Here is a 16783-nt window from a genome sequence, read left to right as displayed (position 1 = left end):
ACATCCAAATTTGGCAGTGATGTATCTGAAACAAAAATGCAGTTCTTTGGGAAGATAATTTGAACCCTTCCCTGCTTGCCTGTGGCCAGCTGAGCTTTGCATGCCAATGCCCCAAGAAAAACCCTCAGGAGGACTCTGCCAATTGTAGCTGCTGCTTTTGGTGTTGCATGTGACTATGCTGGTAGACTTGGGAGCAGTACCATGCATATCATGTGTCACTCTAAAATACCTTAACGTTTCATTCATCTGTAATAAGCTAATCATCCTGAAATAAACTGTATGGCCTGGCAGTTACTGTGTGGGTTTGAGACTGGAGCTTCAGCTCCTGCTTCAGCAGGGAAGGATGCAGCAGGCTCTCCTGAGAACTGTTAGCTTTCGCAGCAGGGAGGCTGGCCTGAGAGTTTCATTCCCCCTTTCTATCTCAGGGTACTCATTAGTTTGCGTTAAGGAGCAGTTACTGATAAATCATATTATGACGTCGCCCATAATCACTGTTTGAAATGCTATCTTGGTGAAAATTTATTGCATTTAAGCCTTCTATGTGGTTACGCTTGAATTTTATATTGCTAACATGGTGATAAATAAAAACCCCCATTTACTCAGCTGTTCACAGCATACTCTTAATACCTCAGCTTAGTTGCCTCCCTTTTAACTTTATTGCTAAGCACATACCAAGTAAACTCCAGATAAAATACCCAGCTCTCACGTTTGAGAAAAGTTCACATCTAAGCTGAGTGCCTTCATCACAGCTTGTTCCATAGAAGAGCACAGAAACCTGCAAAACTACTGCTCCGCTTCAAAACGTTTTTTAAGACAGGTACAGCTCTGATCTACAGCATATTAAAATTAAGACACAGTCTTCAATTCACTGTTCCGTGGATCAGGTGTAGAAGTGAAATTTGGTTCCTGAAGATTGTTTTTGCAAGATCATATTTAGAGTCCTTCTCTACAACATGGTTTTAAGGCAAACTAGCCCAGTGGTAAGGGTGCACTGGTCTACTTAAAACACTTAGGACATTTTAATGCGTACAAACATTTGTATTTTTGAAGCTCTGAATTCTTACGGAATATGCTGGCCTGCCCAGTATAAATACCTGGCCTTTTGTGTGTTCCACAACGCTGAAAATCCTTTTAACAGGCGTTGTGCTTCTCCGAATGTTAATGCCTGTATCTTTTTGAACTGCCAGCCACTTCTCAGCATTAATGGATTGTATAAAGTGCTAGTGTTGAGTTACAGGACCACAGGGGAGAAGGCATCTAAAGTCACTAAATTTAAAACTGAGGGATCTGAGCCAAGTCTGGAAGAAGAAAAATGGCCATCAGAAATTGCATCAATCCTCTAACCTAATTTGTCATATTTGCTTTGTTTTGACCAAAACGCAACCCTCACTCCCTTGAAACAGTGAGAAGCAGCTGGCTTTCCAGGAGGCCCTCGCAGGCAGGTTGAGGGGCTCTGTTCTCACTGCACCTCGATCCTTATCCTTTGAAATCAAAAACCGCAGCAGCGAATCCGTGGCTGCTATGCTGGGATGTGTTTGGGAAGTCTGTGACCTGACCTCAATGAGGAAGAGATTAGAACCGAGAGACAGGAAAAACAAACAGCTCTCCCCCCCCGCCAGAAAAGCGGCTTGTCCATCATGGACAGCCAAGCGTGGTGGGTAACTGCAGCAGGCGTTCTCCCAGTGACTCTGGCCTTTGCATCGTGTTTTCAGTGAGAGGAGTTAGGTGGAAGAAGATCATGGTGAGGAAGCTTCTGGAGGTTTTGAAGCAACGGGCTGAGCTAAGCCTGGGCAAGCCTGCAAGGGCTGGTCACCGCCTCGGAGGGCAGCATAAAGCAAAGCTCTTCTCAGCTGCAGTGACTCAGTGACACCGGGATGCTTTGAATGATGTCCTGCAGTAGCTCATCTCCCATCAGACAGACAGACTGTGGTTGCACCTCTGTCTGCCTTGCTTAGCAAGGCATTGTGTTTGATGCATCATCAGTGCAGGGGATTAGGAAAACACAGGCTTTGGCAGAGCCATTCCCGTTGGAGGGGAGCCTCTCAGATGCTGTGGTTTCTGTGCTTTAGGTTCCTAATCCGTCTTGCACTGCTTTATTATTACACTGGGGACTTGTCTGCTTCTATGGAGGGTTTGCTGGATTCAGTTTTATAGCTGAAACTGTAAATGAATTCTGGCATCCAATCTAGCTCTGTGGATGTGCAGGGAGTAGAGGCATTTAGAGTACAAAATCTCGTGCAGAGCATTACCATTGAATACGCACGTATTATTCACATCAGGATTGCCTGGTGTGTGCTAGGAAAGCCAAGCACTGAGTCCAGCCTAGGCAAGAGACTCAAGTGGATTTTTCAGTTAAGTGCAACTGCCCTTGATGGTCTCTGCTAGTCTGAAAAAGAAAGAAAAAAAACCCAGAGCAGCCCTTGGATCTTACGGTTTGTCTTGTCTGTCCTGCTGGAGTTGAGAAGCTGTTTCCAATAAGGCAGCGTGAAATAACAGGCATGTGGGGATGGAAGGTCGCTTTACCCTTCTGCATTGATTGTGGGTGGCCATGCTAAGGGGCCTGGGAATTGTTTCATGCAAGACAGAATGCCGTCTATGGGAGACCATGTGGTTATATAGAAGATTTAAAAAAAAAAAAAAAAAAAAAGGCGAGGGGGTCCTTTGGCTGCCTGTCTGCCACCCTGCAGAAAGAAAGGCTCGCCCTGTTTCTCATACACAACATGAGCATTAGCACCGTGCCTGACCTTACAGAGGGAGGGAGAGTTGGACCTACGTGCAAGATCAAAGGTACAATTAATCTCTTGCACTCTTCCGCTTGTAGCAAGCTGCTGTATCCAAAGCTGCTACCGATTGATCATTTTATAGGATCACCTAAGCTCCAGCTGTGCTTGGCACTCTCTATTTGCCCTCCGTGAATTAGTTATACACCTGAAAAATGGACTTCTAAAACAGATAAGTTACATCTCTGCTGTAATGCTGTTGTGCCTGAGGAGACGGGACTTGTTTTCCTCCTCTTATTTATATTTTGTTGCCAAGGTTGTTTCTCCGGTGGCCAAATTCAAAGCTATTTGGGGCAGCCCAGTAGCTGGTTCTCAATAGTAGTTTGAAATTGTTCTCCTTGACACCTCTCCAGGAAAAGATGATTCACTGAGAGAGGTCGTGGCTGTGTCTGAGGGAAGGGGAAGGGAAGGAGCCTTCTCTTGGAAGGACTCTTCCTTGAACCGTTTCTTTCAATTTGCTCAGCAGCTTGGCATGCTCTGTGCCTGAGTTACGTTTTTGTCATTCTTCCATGAGAAAGGGCAAAAAATAAATGTGCTGGCTTGGAAAACAGGTGGCAGGACAAACAAGATGCTATCCATGCTCCTTGCTTCTTGGGAAGGAAACAAATAGCTTGACAGATGCAAGGGGGAAACCACGCTGAATTTAGATCATCACCATAAACAGTGCTTCATTCAAAAAGGACAGAAAACAGACCAACTTACATGAACTTAGGACAGAGCCATTAAAATCTAAGACCTGCCACCAGGTCATGGACAAGGTCCTGGAAACGTGAGCTTTGTGGGCATTCAGCCAAAGGAGGCTCTGTGAAAGAAGCAGAGTACATTAAAAACAAGGCAGCAGGAGGAAGACAAGACTATGAGTGGTGTGGTCCTGAGAGACGGAGTTTGTGTTGCCCATGCTGGCCCCTCTCCTTGCGTTCAGCTCCTGAGTTTTCCTGGTGCTGCAGCTCAGTAGGGTAGGTGGGGCAGGTTCTGGTCTTGCAGGTGCTCAGCCAGTGCTTCTGCTAGAAGGGAGCGTCTGCTTCTCACTGAAGAGTGAGTGAAACTACCACAAAGCCTAAAATCAAGAAGCAAAAAGCTAAGACCAAAGCTGATGCTCTGGAGTAAGTTGTCCAAGGTGGCGAATATTGGGCTTCCATCTTTGCCACATTCTCCCCGGTTCAGTGTACGTTACTTAGTCACTTTTCTGAGTCTGAAGTCCATGTTAGTAAAATAGGGTAATGGTGTTTTCCTTTTCACAAAACTTTTTCTTGTCTTGATTGTGTTGGCTAGAAGCTTTCTGGAAGAGTGCCTTTCTGTGTGAATGTCCAGGGCCCAGCAGACCTCCAGCCTTGGCTGGACCTCAAGTTCAGTGTGTAATATGCGTGTTATGGAATTACTTGTATGCAGTAAAATGTACGTTCTGGATACAATCAAGATACTTCCATTCCATGAATAGCTATACTAATCCTGGCATGTTGGGTTTTTTATTACGGACAATAGTTTGTTTGCTTGTTCTTGACCTTGTACTGTAATACTTCATATATAGTTTATAGCAATTTATTTACATAGGGTATGTGTGCAACTTCTCAATTAACTTTGAGATCAGTGTGGATTAAAGCAAAAGAATTGTACCTAGGGTTTGGGGGTTTATTTATTTAGTATACTTAATGTGTCTGGAATCAGCTTGAGAACCAGGCACTTAAAAGTGTCTTTGTGGAAAGCCATCCTGGTTTGGTTTTGCATGCTTTGTTACCACAGAAGACTGAATGACTCCAAATACTCACATGTAATTGTGTCATTTTGTATCTCTTCTCTGCAGCTCCTTCATTCCCAAGTTCATTAACCATCTCTTCAAGTGCAAACCTATTAGCATGGTGGGCGCAGAACAGGTAAGAAGTAGTTGTATTGGCTGTCATATTTTATGACTTTTGGGTTCAAGAAGTGAAGGCAGTTTTTAGTAGAAAGGGGCACAGAGCTGAGTTATGTGTCCTGAAATCTGGTGCAGCTGAGGCAAAAGGGATACCCTCTGGTACCGGGCAGAGTGGAAGCAGGTTTACAGGGATCCTGCCACAGTTGAACCGGTCATGGGAGAGGGGTCCTAGGCACCTTCCCAAGCAGAAGAGCTTTTACTTTGCCAGTCAAAGTAACAATAGCACAGGAACAGCAAACCTCTTGCACACCTGTCTAAAGTGTCACGATGAGATTGTTTTCAGTGTGCTTGCACAAAGGAAAAGAAGTTGCTTGTGGCAGAAGCTATTGCAAGAAGCTCCCGCGTCCTTCTCAGAAAGACTGTTGTTTTTCTATCCCATCCTTTCTCAAATTTCCCTCTGCTGCTACTCTGCCTTCTCCTGGAGTTAAGCTCAAGCTTATGGCCTCTCTGCTCAGAAGAGTTGGGGCGTGGTCAACCCGAAGTTGCTGGATGAGATGTGCTTCCCCTTTCCTCTTCTTCAAGAAGTTCCAGGGTGGAGGGTGGGCAGTGAAAAGGGCCTGTGCAGTAATGGCTTTCATCCATTATTCATACATGTGTCTGCTCCTTAAAAGGAGTTGATGTAGGAAACATTATTTGGAGGGGAAGTGAGACAACAGGAAAACTTTACCAAAAAAAACCCAACAAGAACCCCAACCCAAAAGCCCAGGTGTCCAGGGAGTTTCTTACCTCAGGTAGTTTAAACACCGATACTTTTTTTTCTTTCTTTAGTAAGTGTTGAATGTAAAACACACACAGTGCTTGGTCTCACATGACAATGTGTATGCCAAGAGCAGGTTGATTCCTACGCGTTCCCCACGCAGTGCTCAGCACCACGCTCCCGCGGTGGCGCTGTGCCAGCTCTCAAGCAGAGTAATGCCGGATCCTCCCAGGGACTGTGCTCACTGCTCCCAGGTGCTGGCTCCTTCCTCTCTGAGGAAGCGAAGCCGTGGGAGCCCAAGGGCTCCTCCGCAGCCTGATGGCAGTTTTGCTAGAGCCTGCGTCCTGGCTGAGTTCCAGCGAGTGCAAATAGATGTTTGCCTCCTTCGTTTTGCCTGCTAGTTATGGATGGCCGCTGTCTTCCTCTCCTCAGAGCTGTGTGGGAAGGATGGGGTTGTGGAGGCGTAATGCAGTGTTTTCTCTGTTCTGTCCCAAAAAATTGCTAAATGGAGGCCCTGGGTTTGGTGGGAGTTTTGAATCTCGCTAGGCAAGTGATGCTGCAGTGCCTGAAGACAGGACAGTTTCTTTCCTGCGTAAACGCCTTCCAGGCCTCGCTTCCTCAGGCATTGCAAACAGATGCCGAAACACTGCTGCATGGTGGGGAAGAGCCATTCCCACCTCTGCGACTCCGTAACTGAGACCCAGGGAAGTGATGACCCAACATCTAGGTCAGGACTCCCCAGCTTTCTCCCAGGAACCCGCCTCCCTGTTGCACTTTGAGAGCTGTAGGTACCGCAAGACAGTGAGATACAATCTAAGGGAAGGAAAGATGGTGATTATTGCCGCTTGAATTAACGTATGCATTTCTGTTGAAATGCCACTGCCCCTTGACAGGAGCCCCTGTCCCCGAGTTGCACATGGGTGGGCAGCACAGGGTATTTATTTATTGCCTTGAGACCATGGGTGCAGCTGCAGGGCTGTGACCTTCCGTCTCCCACCCCTGCCTGTGGGCTGGGACCCTGCTACTCTGTGAGAATGAGGTTTTGATTTCAGCTGTCCCCTGCATATACAGCAGCTCCTGATGGGCTAATTTTTAAAAGAAAAAAAAAAAAAAAAAAGGCAGAATTGTCCCTAATGGGACTGCTGTGAACTTCAAATCGGTGCCTTAAAAGCTGCTTGGGTTTTAGGCATCAAAGATGGGTTCTGAGCAGTGTGTGTCTGCAAAATGAAACAGGAGCTTTACATCAAAACCTTCCTCTTTCTTAATGGAAAGCAAATGAGTGAAGCACAGTTCCTGTTCATCTTGTGCGATGAGCAAGAACCTGAAAGTGATTAAATGAAATCTTTTTTTAAATAAGTGTCTAAAGTGATTAACCGGTTGCCAGCAGTGGGCTTCTGTCTAATGTTAAAAGGTTTTAATATTACTGTATTGGAATAACAGGCTCAATTTGCTTCTTTAAATCAGACTGGGAAGGTTTTTAGTCTGATTCCCAATGAATATGTGTCATAAGTGGGACATACCTTCCTGGGGTTAGATGTACAGAGGTCTTCAGAAGTTGATCTCTGTCTCTGCAGCATATAGGTCCTCAATTGCCTTAGCATCTTTTGAACAGCCCCCTCATCACCCACCAGCATCTTTCCACACCAGTTTCTCTCCTCTGGTGCAAATGATGCTGCGGAATATGCTCTCCTGGCCTTCCTGGTCCTAAACACAGCTTTTCTTGCTGTTTGCTAATAATCATGTTTGAAATCTGGACACTAGGGCAGTGTTTACGGAGGTGTTCAGTGTGGGGAATGAGTGACTATGGGGTTTCACTTTCTGTGTTTGTCTCTCTGACTTAACAACAATTCTCCATCTCAGCAAGCTTTGGCAGTGAGTTAGCAATGCCAGGGACCTGGAATGGATAATGGGGGGAAATAGAGTGAGGGGACAGAGCCTGCGAGTGCTGCGTCTGCGGGAAAGGTTGCAGACTGCGCAAAACCTATTAGACATGCAAGAGTTTCCGCGGGAAAGACGTGAATTCCCCAACCGTGGAAAAATCTTCCATCTATGGGATCCCTCGTAGACATGCAGGAATCCAGCTATGACAGCCTGAGCCGACATCAGGCTCCAGCAGCTCCAGGGTGCGCAGAGCTGCTCGTTTGTGCTGTGGTTTCCTGGCTTCCCAGGACGAGATTGGTGGCATCGGTTGATCTCATGCAAACCATGAAACACACAGCAAACAGCAATGATACGCTGCCGCAGATAACAGGGTCCAGATTTGAACTGGCATGACCCATCACCCCTCCTCCTCGGCTCAATCCTTTGTATTTGACCTGAATTCCCATGTGTGCTGAAAGCCATAAATGTTCATATTTTTCACGGTGACTGCTGGGGGTTCTGCAGTGCCCGTAACATTCTGTGTTGCTCCAGAAGAACAAGCCGCCACCTGCTCCTGAGAGCCCTTTTGCAGGAAATGCGGTGAGTGTGCCGACAGCCCAGCAGGCTTTCATACTCGCTGCTGTGTAAATAAATTGTGCTCCTCTTCTTCTAGATTGATTTCAGATTTCTGGCCTTCACTGATCTTCTCTCACCTCCTCAAATATATCTCATGCAATCAGAAGTGTGCAGTATTTGGGGTAATTTTGCTCTAGGAAACCCCTAACCCACAGTGTTTTGTCTTCAGACAGCGCTTGTCTGTCTGGGCTAAATTTTGTGGCTGCTGCTTGCTGCTTATTTAGCTGCTGGTCTAGTAAAAAACAACATACAGGCTGTGAGTTTCAGTGTACCAGTGAGCACAGGATATTGAGCAGTTCTCAGTGTAGCTGTATTGTGTTGCAGTTTTCTTTTTAAAGAGAAAAAAAAAAAAAAAAAAGAAGTGGTTGAGTAAATGCAGAAGACCTGACATAATGGGTGGTTGGGTGCAGGAGGAAGCATGGCGTTAATTCATTTGACCTCAGTATCTAAATAACGATACGGCTACAGGTAATCGAGATTGTTTCACTTTATACTGTCAAGGGGAAGAGGACTGGAAATCCATGCCTTATGTGCCAGATGTTGAGCTGCCATAAGTCGTTTCAAGTCAGCAGAGCAGTGCTCTGTTAAAATCAATGAACGGTGCTGCCATGTAGCCACGGGTGATTGTGTCTCCTTGAAGTGTCATTACGTGGGTCAGTCCCTCCTGTTCCTGCAGTCCAATTAGCAGGACTTTTTCCGATGTGGGAAGTGTTAAACTTTTAAGGATGTTGGATTATAGCAGCTAATGGAGGTTGGTAAAAGGGACCTGAATAACAGGTTGTGGTTTAACTATTGCAGCTGCTGCTGGACACTCACTCTCTGAAGATGGTTCTCCTGGATCTGCCCTCCATTGGGTCCCAAGTGGTGAGGAAGGCTCCTGCCAGCTACACAAAGATAGTGGTGAAAGGCATGACTCGGGCTGAAATGATCCTGAAGGTAACTCAAGACTTTTGATAACCTGCCAGCCAGACTGCTGGACTGGGAATCGGAGTGAGCGAATTCCAGGGGGCCCTTCCTTTGAATGCGGCAATCTGCAATTGCACATGAACGTATGCGAGCTTGTCCGGGTGCGCTGCCAGCTGTTCTACAGAACTGGCTTCTTCGCCTTGGTTTTGCCCCCACTCTCTTTTAACATCGCATTTGAGTTTTCATCCTCATTTTTCAAGGTAACCAAGGGCTCAAGTTCTGCTTACTAGGAGAGTTGGGGCACCAGATTCCCTCAGGAGCTTGTGAAAATCAGAGCTAGCATCCATAAGTGTCTGCTGCAGGGCAAACCTTCCAGTTCAGGTTACTCCAGGCCTTTGTGCAGACTCCATCACGCAGGGGAGCCAAGCCGTGCTTGAGTCACCTGTTTACTGTCTAGTGTAACAGCCAGTGCAAACATGTCTGGGTTACTGTATTCACCAGAGTCCTTTTTCTTTTTCCAGAGCTGGTGCCTGGAAAATGACCCAAAAGCAGTGTGTTGTCTTCATATAAAGTAACAAGCAAAGCAATCTCCCCTTACCCACTCTTGCTGGAGTAAGAAGTTAGGTTTGATCCCAGGAGAAGCAATGGGAGCAATGCAGTTGTACCTTCCTGAGCGATGGGATTGTCCCCTGCTCACCTGCAATGCTGTGAAGATGTTCTTGTGAGTGAATTAGTGGGACCTGGGGTCAGGCAGGACAGGCAGCTGCCAGCCAGAGCCTCCTGTAAACCTCAGCCAGGGCAAGGAGGGGGTGCAGAGGCCGGGCTCTCCATGCTTGTCTGCTGCTCAGTGTGGCTTTGCTCCCATGCCCAAGGTAATGTCACGGCTGAGTTTGCGTTCCGAATTCAGAAATTAGTTCTGCAATTCCCTGCTTTTGGAGTAAGGTGACAGATATTAGTAGATATGTTAAAGGAGGTCTAAATTTTCTTAGAAACGACCTGAAGAAAAATACCCTGGTACTGCTAACAGAGGAGCAGGGAGGATTGGTGCCTGTTGCACACAGAAACAGGTCTTTCCTTGGAGCTTATATGTAAATCAGAAAAGTAATGTTGTTAATTTGTCTACATCGGGAGCAGTATAGGAAGTGCCTCAGGCAGGGAGTGCAGGCTGTGGAGTGCTGCTGGTCCGCAGGCTGTGCAGTAGCAGTGTGACTGCTTTTTCAGACATCCCGTGCTTGCCCTGCTGCTGCATGAAGCACTTCTGCTGGCCCCAAGTGAGGGCTCCATGTCAGTGTAACTAGAAATTCAACAGCGATATGCTTATGGCGCTCAGTGCTCCACAAAGCTGTTTTACAAAATAAGGCCCTGTGTAATCGGCGGATGATGGGGCTGAAAGGTTGGCTGGGGCAGGTTTGCTGATCTTAGTGACTGAATAGATCACCCTGAGTCTAGGTAACCCACACACAGCGTTTGGGGCTGGTGTCAGCAACCATCTCTGGGGTTTGGGAGAGAAAAAAAGGCTCTTGGAAGTGCCTGCTCCCACTGGACCACCAGTATTTCTGTAGGAAGATTTCCTTGCAGGAGCCCAGAGCTTGACCGGTCATCTCTGGCTGTTATGTTTGCCTTGTGGGTTGTCTCTTTTTATCAGTGCTCAGACTCCCTCAGCTGTTTCCAAATTGTATATTAAAGAGCCTTTTCCCCAAGAGCTGTTTCACCCCATCAGAAGCACAGGCCACTACACTCCTCAGTGTTTTCAGGGCTTTCCTACCTACTACCAAGATGATTCAGAAGCGATGCCTCTGTTGCATACAACAATACCACCATACAGTAGTGTGCCCAGGCTTCTACTGGTGCAGCTAATTCAGTAGGAGTATCATTGAGCCCGTAGATGGCACAAAGAAATTCATTCAGCTAAGCCCTACAAAGCACAGATGCGAGTGGGGAGGAGGGCGTCAGGGTGCACACATCCCACAGAGCTGTTTCCTTTCTCTTTTGGCTACACTGTCTGAAGTTCCAGCTTTTCATCTTGGCGGAAGATTTTTACAAGGGCTGTAAATTAAGGATTTATAAGTGTATACATGGCTATGATGTTTCATTGGTCTGAAGTGCAGGGAAAGAAAGAAATGTCTTGGTGACAGAATACAGTGTGGGGTGAGCTGGGTCAATGGAAACATATGGAAATGTTTTCAGAGACAGGGAAGAGTCTGGTCCTGTGCTGTTTCTGCCCTGCGTGCAGGCACACATTCACACACACACACATTCACACGCACACACGCACTTCCCCAGAAAGATGGGTTTGCTGCCCACCATTATCAAAAATGTGTTCTCTATGGAGCTCGCTGCTTACGTAAGGAAAATATAACAATGAGTAATCATCTTTCCAGCTTCAAGGCTATTTTAATTTTTTTTCCTGACTTCACCATTGCTGGGACTAAGAGGGTGTGAGCTCCGGGGCAGATGTCAGCAGGGGGTTTGCACGCTGCATCCCACTCTCTCCAGAGAAGCGTATAAGAAGAGCTGCACCCAAAGGACAGAGCAGCTGCATGTGATACTGCTTACCCATCAGGTTACGTGTCAGAAGCAGGAGGACTGCACAGCAGATTGCTCTGACCCACGATGTGCTGGGGACGCAGGGAGTGACTGCGGAGTGTCGTCACATTCCCCTGTGACACGCTGCCTCTGCCCTGCCTCCGGGCAGGAGGGAGCGAGAGGGATGCACAAACAAAGTGAGGGTTTGGACTGTGTCCCAGCTGCCTGATCTGTTGGGGACTTTCTAAGCGTCCCCTTTACCACCAGCACTGCCTTTCTTCCCCATGTGACTCCCCAGCTAGTCTTCCCCATGCAACAAGATTAAAATCTTGAGCTTTGACAATACCCAGTGCCTGCCAGCCCACAGGCATACAAACAAAGTCCTGCTGCTCTTTGAAATGTGATACACAGCCCCTTGGGTCCAAGCACCACTGCTGTGTGGAAAGAGACCCTGTCCTTCTCCCTGCTCCTTACTTCTCTTCACTCACCTTTACCTCTCAGTTAGTAGCAGCATGTACAGCCTCTTTCTTGTTCCTTAAGCATTTTATTTTAGGAGAGGCCAGCCCTGCTGTTACGCATGTGCCTGAGTTGACTGAGCACTTGCTTTAACTCATAGAATTTGTCTGATCTCTTTATTCTTGTCTTGGCAGGTGGTTATGGCTCCTCACGAGCCCCCGGTTGTGTTTGTCGACAATTACATCAAGCTCCTTGCTGACTGCAGCACTGACACTTTCCAGAAGATACTAGACATGAAGGTTAGAACCTGTCCCACAGGGTTTCTGCTTGTCTGCTAGTGCTGCATTGAGATTGTTGGTGACTTTTCAGTAGAAACATAGGGGTTTGGGAACGGGAAAAGCACTCTAAGGCAAGTGTATTCTCTGTACTCTGGAAGTGTGTAGAGTTGCTACTGAAGAACAAGAACAACTTTTCAGCTCACTTCGCATGCTCATACCTGCTCTGGCTCTTGGGGCTGAGTTCAGTTGTCTCGGAATCATCCAGAGGTCTACATACAGCTCTTGGTGGGTGAACAAAAGGTTGGGGTTTGAAATGGGCTCTCCTGCAGCTATTCTCATGCATGCCCGCTCCCGGATCAATGAAGTCTAACTGTCTTGCTTCACTGTTCTTTGCTCCTGCAGGGCCTGAAGAGGAGTGAACAAAGCAGCATGCTGGACCTCTTCCGCCAGCGCCTCCCGGCTCCCCCCTCCGGAGTGGAGAACACTGGCTCCCTCTCGCTGAGCACTCCTACACCCGAGCAGGAGTCCTCTCGGATACGGAAACTGGAGAAACTCATCAAAAAAAGACTCTAAGTGAGCAGAAGTAAACTCTGTTGCTCAGGACTAGCTGCAGTGACTGGGAGCAAAGCTCGTCAGACTTATGATTTACAGTATGCTGCTGAAAAATCTGTGTTCCATCACTCCCATGCCCTGTGATCTCTTAACCGTCATATACCATGATACTGCATCTCCATTCAGACCAAGGGAGAGTTTGACCAAGGTGTTTGCCCTTAGACAGCTTAGCAGGAGTGAAACCCAGGATGTTGCTGGGTCCATGTGGTGGAGAAAATAGAGGTACCTGGAAGACAGCAGCTACAAAAACAGTTTAGGTGGATTCAGAGAATATCTAGCTGTGATGCACTTGGTGCCCCAGCCTTCAGCCTGGCTGAGCTCCTGCTGCAGCACTGAGGATTTTGCCTGAGAGTTCTGTGTTACTGTTCATTCCCTGTTGCGCAGCTGTTCCTGTTTCATTATTTATTTGAAGGGACACACCAACCCCAAACCATCACCACCACCACCAAAAAAACCCCAACCCTTTAACAGCTGGAATCCAGGCATCTGCAGCTCCACTGAATTAGTGAGATGCCCAGGAGAGAACCCCAAAGCAGATTTCTCCCCTGCTCCCACAACAGGCGTGCAGAAACCACCAGTAAAACAGCAAGGCAACTCCTTTTCAGAACAGGAGGAAAGGGCTGACTGAATGCCTTCTGCACCTTGGCAAACCTCCTGCCAACAAGCTGGCAGCCTCTATTGCTGTTACAGCTTAAAGGCCAAACCCTAGACATCTGCAGAGTCCATCTCCAGCCGCTTGTTATTTCTCTTGTGTGTGCTGGACTTGCCCACTGTCCCCAATGGGAGTTCCCGTCCCGCATCTCATCCTCTCTCCACAAAGGGCCGTTCATGGAGCAAGCGTCAAACAGCACCAGCCCCTCGTTCTTACGCCAGCCGGCGTGTCCCAAGCAGGGGTGTGCCCCTTTGGCACCTTTGCTGCCCTGCGAGGAGAGATGCTGGAAACATTGGCTTTAACAGGGAGCCTGGGCCTCTTCCCAGGATGGGACGCTTACAGCAGCCTCAGACTTCGAGGGCCTTCCTCTCCTCCTCCTCCTCTGAGCTTCAGTTTGCACCAGTGCAGGGAGGAGGAGAACCAGAGGTGAAATATTTTGGATAACTCGGGGGCCCCCCTTGCCAGGGGGCCAGCTCCTGTTGGCACCCAGCCACAAAGCCAGCGTGGAGCAGGGTTGGGTCGGTGGACGTCTGCGCCCTGCCCGTTGTGTGAGCTTCCCTGAGGAGTCTCCGTGCAGGGAGACATCGCCTTGTCATTAGCAATGCTGGATTTCTTCCACTACTCTACCCTTTTTGGGGGACTTTGAAGGCATGTGCCCAACTGTGAACAACTGAATCCCTTATGGGTTTAGGGGCAGATCGACCAGTCGTGCCTGCTTTATTTTAACTCAAGCTTCACTTGCATGTGCAGGAAAAAGAAGTCCTGTACCAGTTTGGCAGGTGAGGAGCAATCATGGTGTCAGATATGCCTTCTTGGGAGGGTCATGCTCCTCACCAGGTCAAGTTTGGGCTGTAGGACTATATTTATTAGGGGCTGTGCTTGCTAGGGATTGTAGTACTCGTCGCTGTGCATCTGGGAGAAGGGATCAGACACGCTTCAGGAAAATGAGCTCCATCCCAGAGCTTCACGGGGACTGGGAAGGGGGGAGGTGAAATGAGAAATCCCCAAGTGAGGCAGAACCTGGGCTCACAGAGTCTGCCTGTTTGTGCTTCAGCACTGTCCCCTCTTGGGCGCAGGCTGCTCCCCTTCCCTCTTCTCAGCCCCGTGGCTGTGGGAGGGCAAATTTGGTGCCTGGTTGGTAAAATCCCATTCTCCCTTTGCACAGCCGGCAGGTGAGCCTGTGCTTGAACGCGCAGGATTTAATCATGGGATTCGAGCAGAAAGAATAAATCTGTAGAGATGAAATCCTCGCTGGTCAGGTTTTCTAACGCTGCTCAGACCAACCTGCCACTGCAGCAAGGTGTGCACTAACAGGTACGCTAACACCAGCTCTTTAGGATGTATTTTCAGGGCTCCGCAGGCTTGGGCCCTGGCTGTGGTGTGTGGGTGCTGAGCTGCAGAGAGCGGTAGTGGTGATGTCTGTTGCAGAGCAGCAGTAACAACAGTTGTGGGGAGGGACGGCAGTTTCTCGTCACTCCGGTTTTACAAATCTTCCCAGAGTCCGCTGTTGCTTCATTTATTTCCTCTCCTGATTTCACATCGGGTGACAAAAGAAGGAACGGTGGTTGAAAGCACGTCAGGATTACAAACGGCCATTCCCCAAGGACAGATTATCTCAAGGTGCACGTGCAGGATGGTTCACACGTTATCAAATGCAGTAGCCAGGGAGGAGGGAACATGGGTTTGCAGAGATTCATTATTCCCGTGGAGGGATGAATAATTTATTTGAGATTAATTTTTCTGTGTTCTGTCTATGGATGATTCTCTAACTAAACTATGAATAGCCGAAGACGATGTTCAAGTTACCATCATGTGTCTTTCCCTGAAGGCTTCCCCCGTTTCATTCTCTGCATTTCATTCTGGAGATAAGAGGAAATAAGAGGAAAAATGAATTTTTAGTTTCAGCCTTTGAAGAATGCTACAGGTCTGGGTGTTTGGAGTTCTACTTTTAGAAAGCAAGTCCGCATTTTTCTACTTTCGGTATAAGGGTTTTGTCCCCCTGGCTCTTGGGTATTTAGCAGATTTGGCACATCTGTATGTGTATGTTAGCTGTTTGGGGTTTACATCTCCAGGGAATAAAGGATGGGGTTTTTTCTGTATAAAATGCCACTTTTTATGGGTTTTGGCCGACATGTAACTCTGGCTGTATGTCAGAATGTGACACTAAAATGAATTAAATGGTTACTGATGTTCATCTGCTGGGTGTTTTCTGTGCAACTGCCATGCAGCAAACCCTCGGGGCTGGGACAGACCTCACCCAGAACGTGCTGGACCCAGGGCTCCGTGCTGTCTGTCTCCATTGCTCTCTCCTGCAGCTTTTCTCTTTTCTGGCTTTTCCACCTTCTGCTGCTCCAGCAAGCAACTCTCCGCCGGCAGCATCAGCATTTGCAGCAGCTCCCCGCATTGTGCGGGTGGTTCAGCACAGCTGACCCTGTGCCCCTAAATAATTGGATCATTTCTGATGACTTTAACTGCTGGAGAGATTTCCGAGAGATCCTAATTTTTCCTTTGGAATTAATTAAGAGGTAGCGCCTTTTTTTCCACACAGTGCATGACGTTGGAAGAGTTTCTTTCACTTGGAGAATTAATGACTCATTTGCTTTTCTCCTACCGCTCTGCCGGTCCTGCCCCCTCCGCCCTTGGGCAGGAGCAGCCCATGCCAGGCGACGCGGGTGTTTATTTCTTTCACCAGATTTACAGCCGTGAGTTCAAGCATCTGAGTGACGATGTCCAAGTCTCCACAAGCCTTTTCTTGGCCGCAGCTGGGCGGGCAGCAGACACGGATGCTGTTCGGCAGCATCAGGCCACAGCCCTGCTGTACTTTGGAAAATGAGCTGAAGCATTTGTCTTTGGGCTGTGTCAGAAAAGGCTTTGGCAGAAGGAGTTCCTCTGCGCGCCTGCTCCGCTGGGGCTGGTTACACCAGCTAGTGCTACCATCACCCAGAATGTCTAGGTTAAAGCCTGCGTTCATTCCCTTCTCTCAGCCAGAGCAGCTTCGCCTTGAAGCCCGGCAGGACCCGGGGAGCCCACAGGGCTGCCATCGGGGTCTGGATCCCATGGGGAGGGGAGAATCAGCCTTTGCTGCTTGCAGCACATGGAGTTTCCCAAGCCCTGGGAAAATCTTGGCTCGTGGCTCAGCGGTTCACAAGGGCGGTGGCAGCAGGGCTGTTAAAGCCGATCGAAACTCAGCAACTTCAGCAACGTGCCGTCAGCGTTCGTCCCTACAGCCGAACCGCTCCCAGGGCTGTCATCAATCCCACCGCTTGGAAGCGTCGCTGTGAGCGTGACTCCTGTGCCCGGCGGGTTCGTAGTCTGCTCCATGGGGAACAGCCTGGCATTTCCCATCGTTTGGAAATAATTTTCCATCGTTATCAAATAACACAGGATCCTTCTGATTTGCTTTCCTCTGCCCGCAGCGACGGCCCCCTGCACCGCATCAATGTGCCTATTGTTCGGTTGCTGATTAAG

The 16783-nt window shown here is 48.2% G+C and overlaps 1 protein-coding gene across 3 annotated transcripts in view; it reads left to right on the top strand.

The window, feature by feature from the left end:
* The window catches only part of VPS53 (VPS53 subunit of GARP complex), a 69316-nt gene extending 53807 nt beyond the window's left edge, over positions 1 to 15509 (top strand). For 2 of the 3 annotated variants that reach the window (XM_049802614.1, XM_049802616.1), the window contains 4 exons: positions 4582 to 4651; positions 8684 to 8821; positions 11968 to 12072; positions 12454 to 15509. In XM_049802614.1, coding sequence (XP_049658571.1) covers positions 4582 to 4651; positions 8684 to 8821; positions 11968 to 12072; positions 12454 to 12624 — 484 coding nt within the window. In that variant the 3' untranslated portion in view covers positions 12625 to 15509. The other variant, XM_049802615.1, reaches the window with a different exon arrangement.
* Positions 15510 to 16783: the final 1274 nt, after the last annotated feature.

This window comes from Accipiter gentilis, chromosome 6 (assembly GCF_929443795.1).
Source record: "Accipiter gentilis chromosome 6, bAccGen1.1, whole genome shotgun sequence".
Classification (NCBI taxonomy): Eukaryota; Metazoa; Chordata; class Aves; order Accipitriformes; family Accipitridae; genus Astur; species Astur gentilis.
This window is presented reverse-complemented; position numbering and strand designations above follow the sequence as displayed.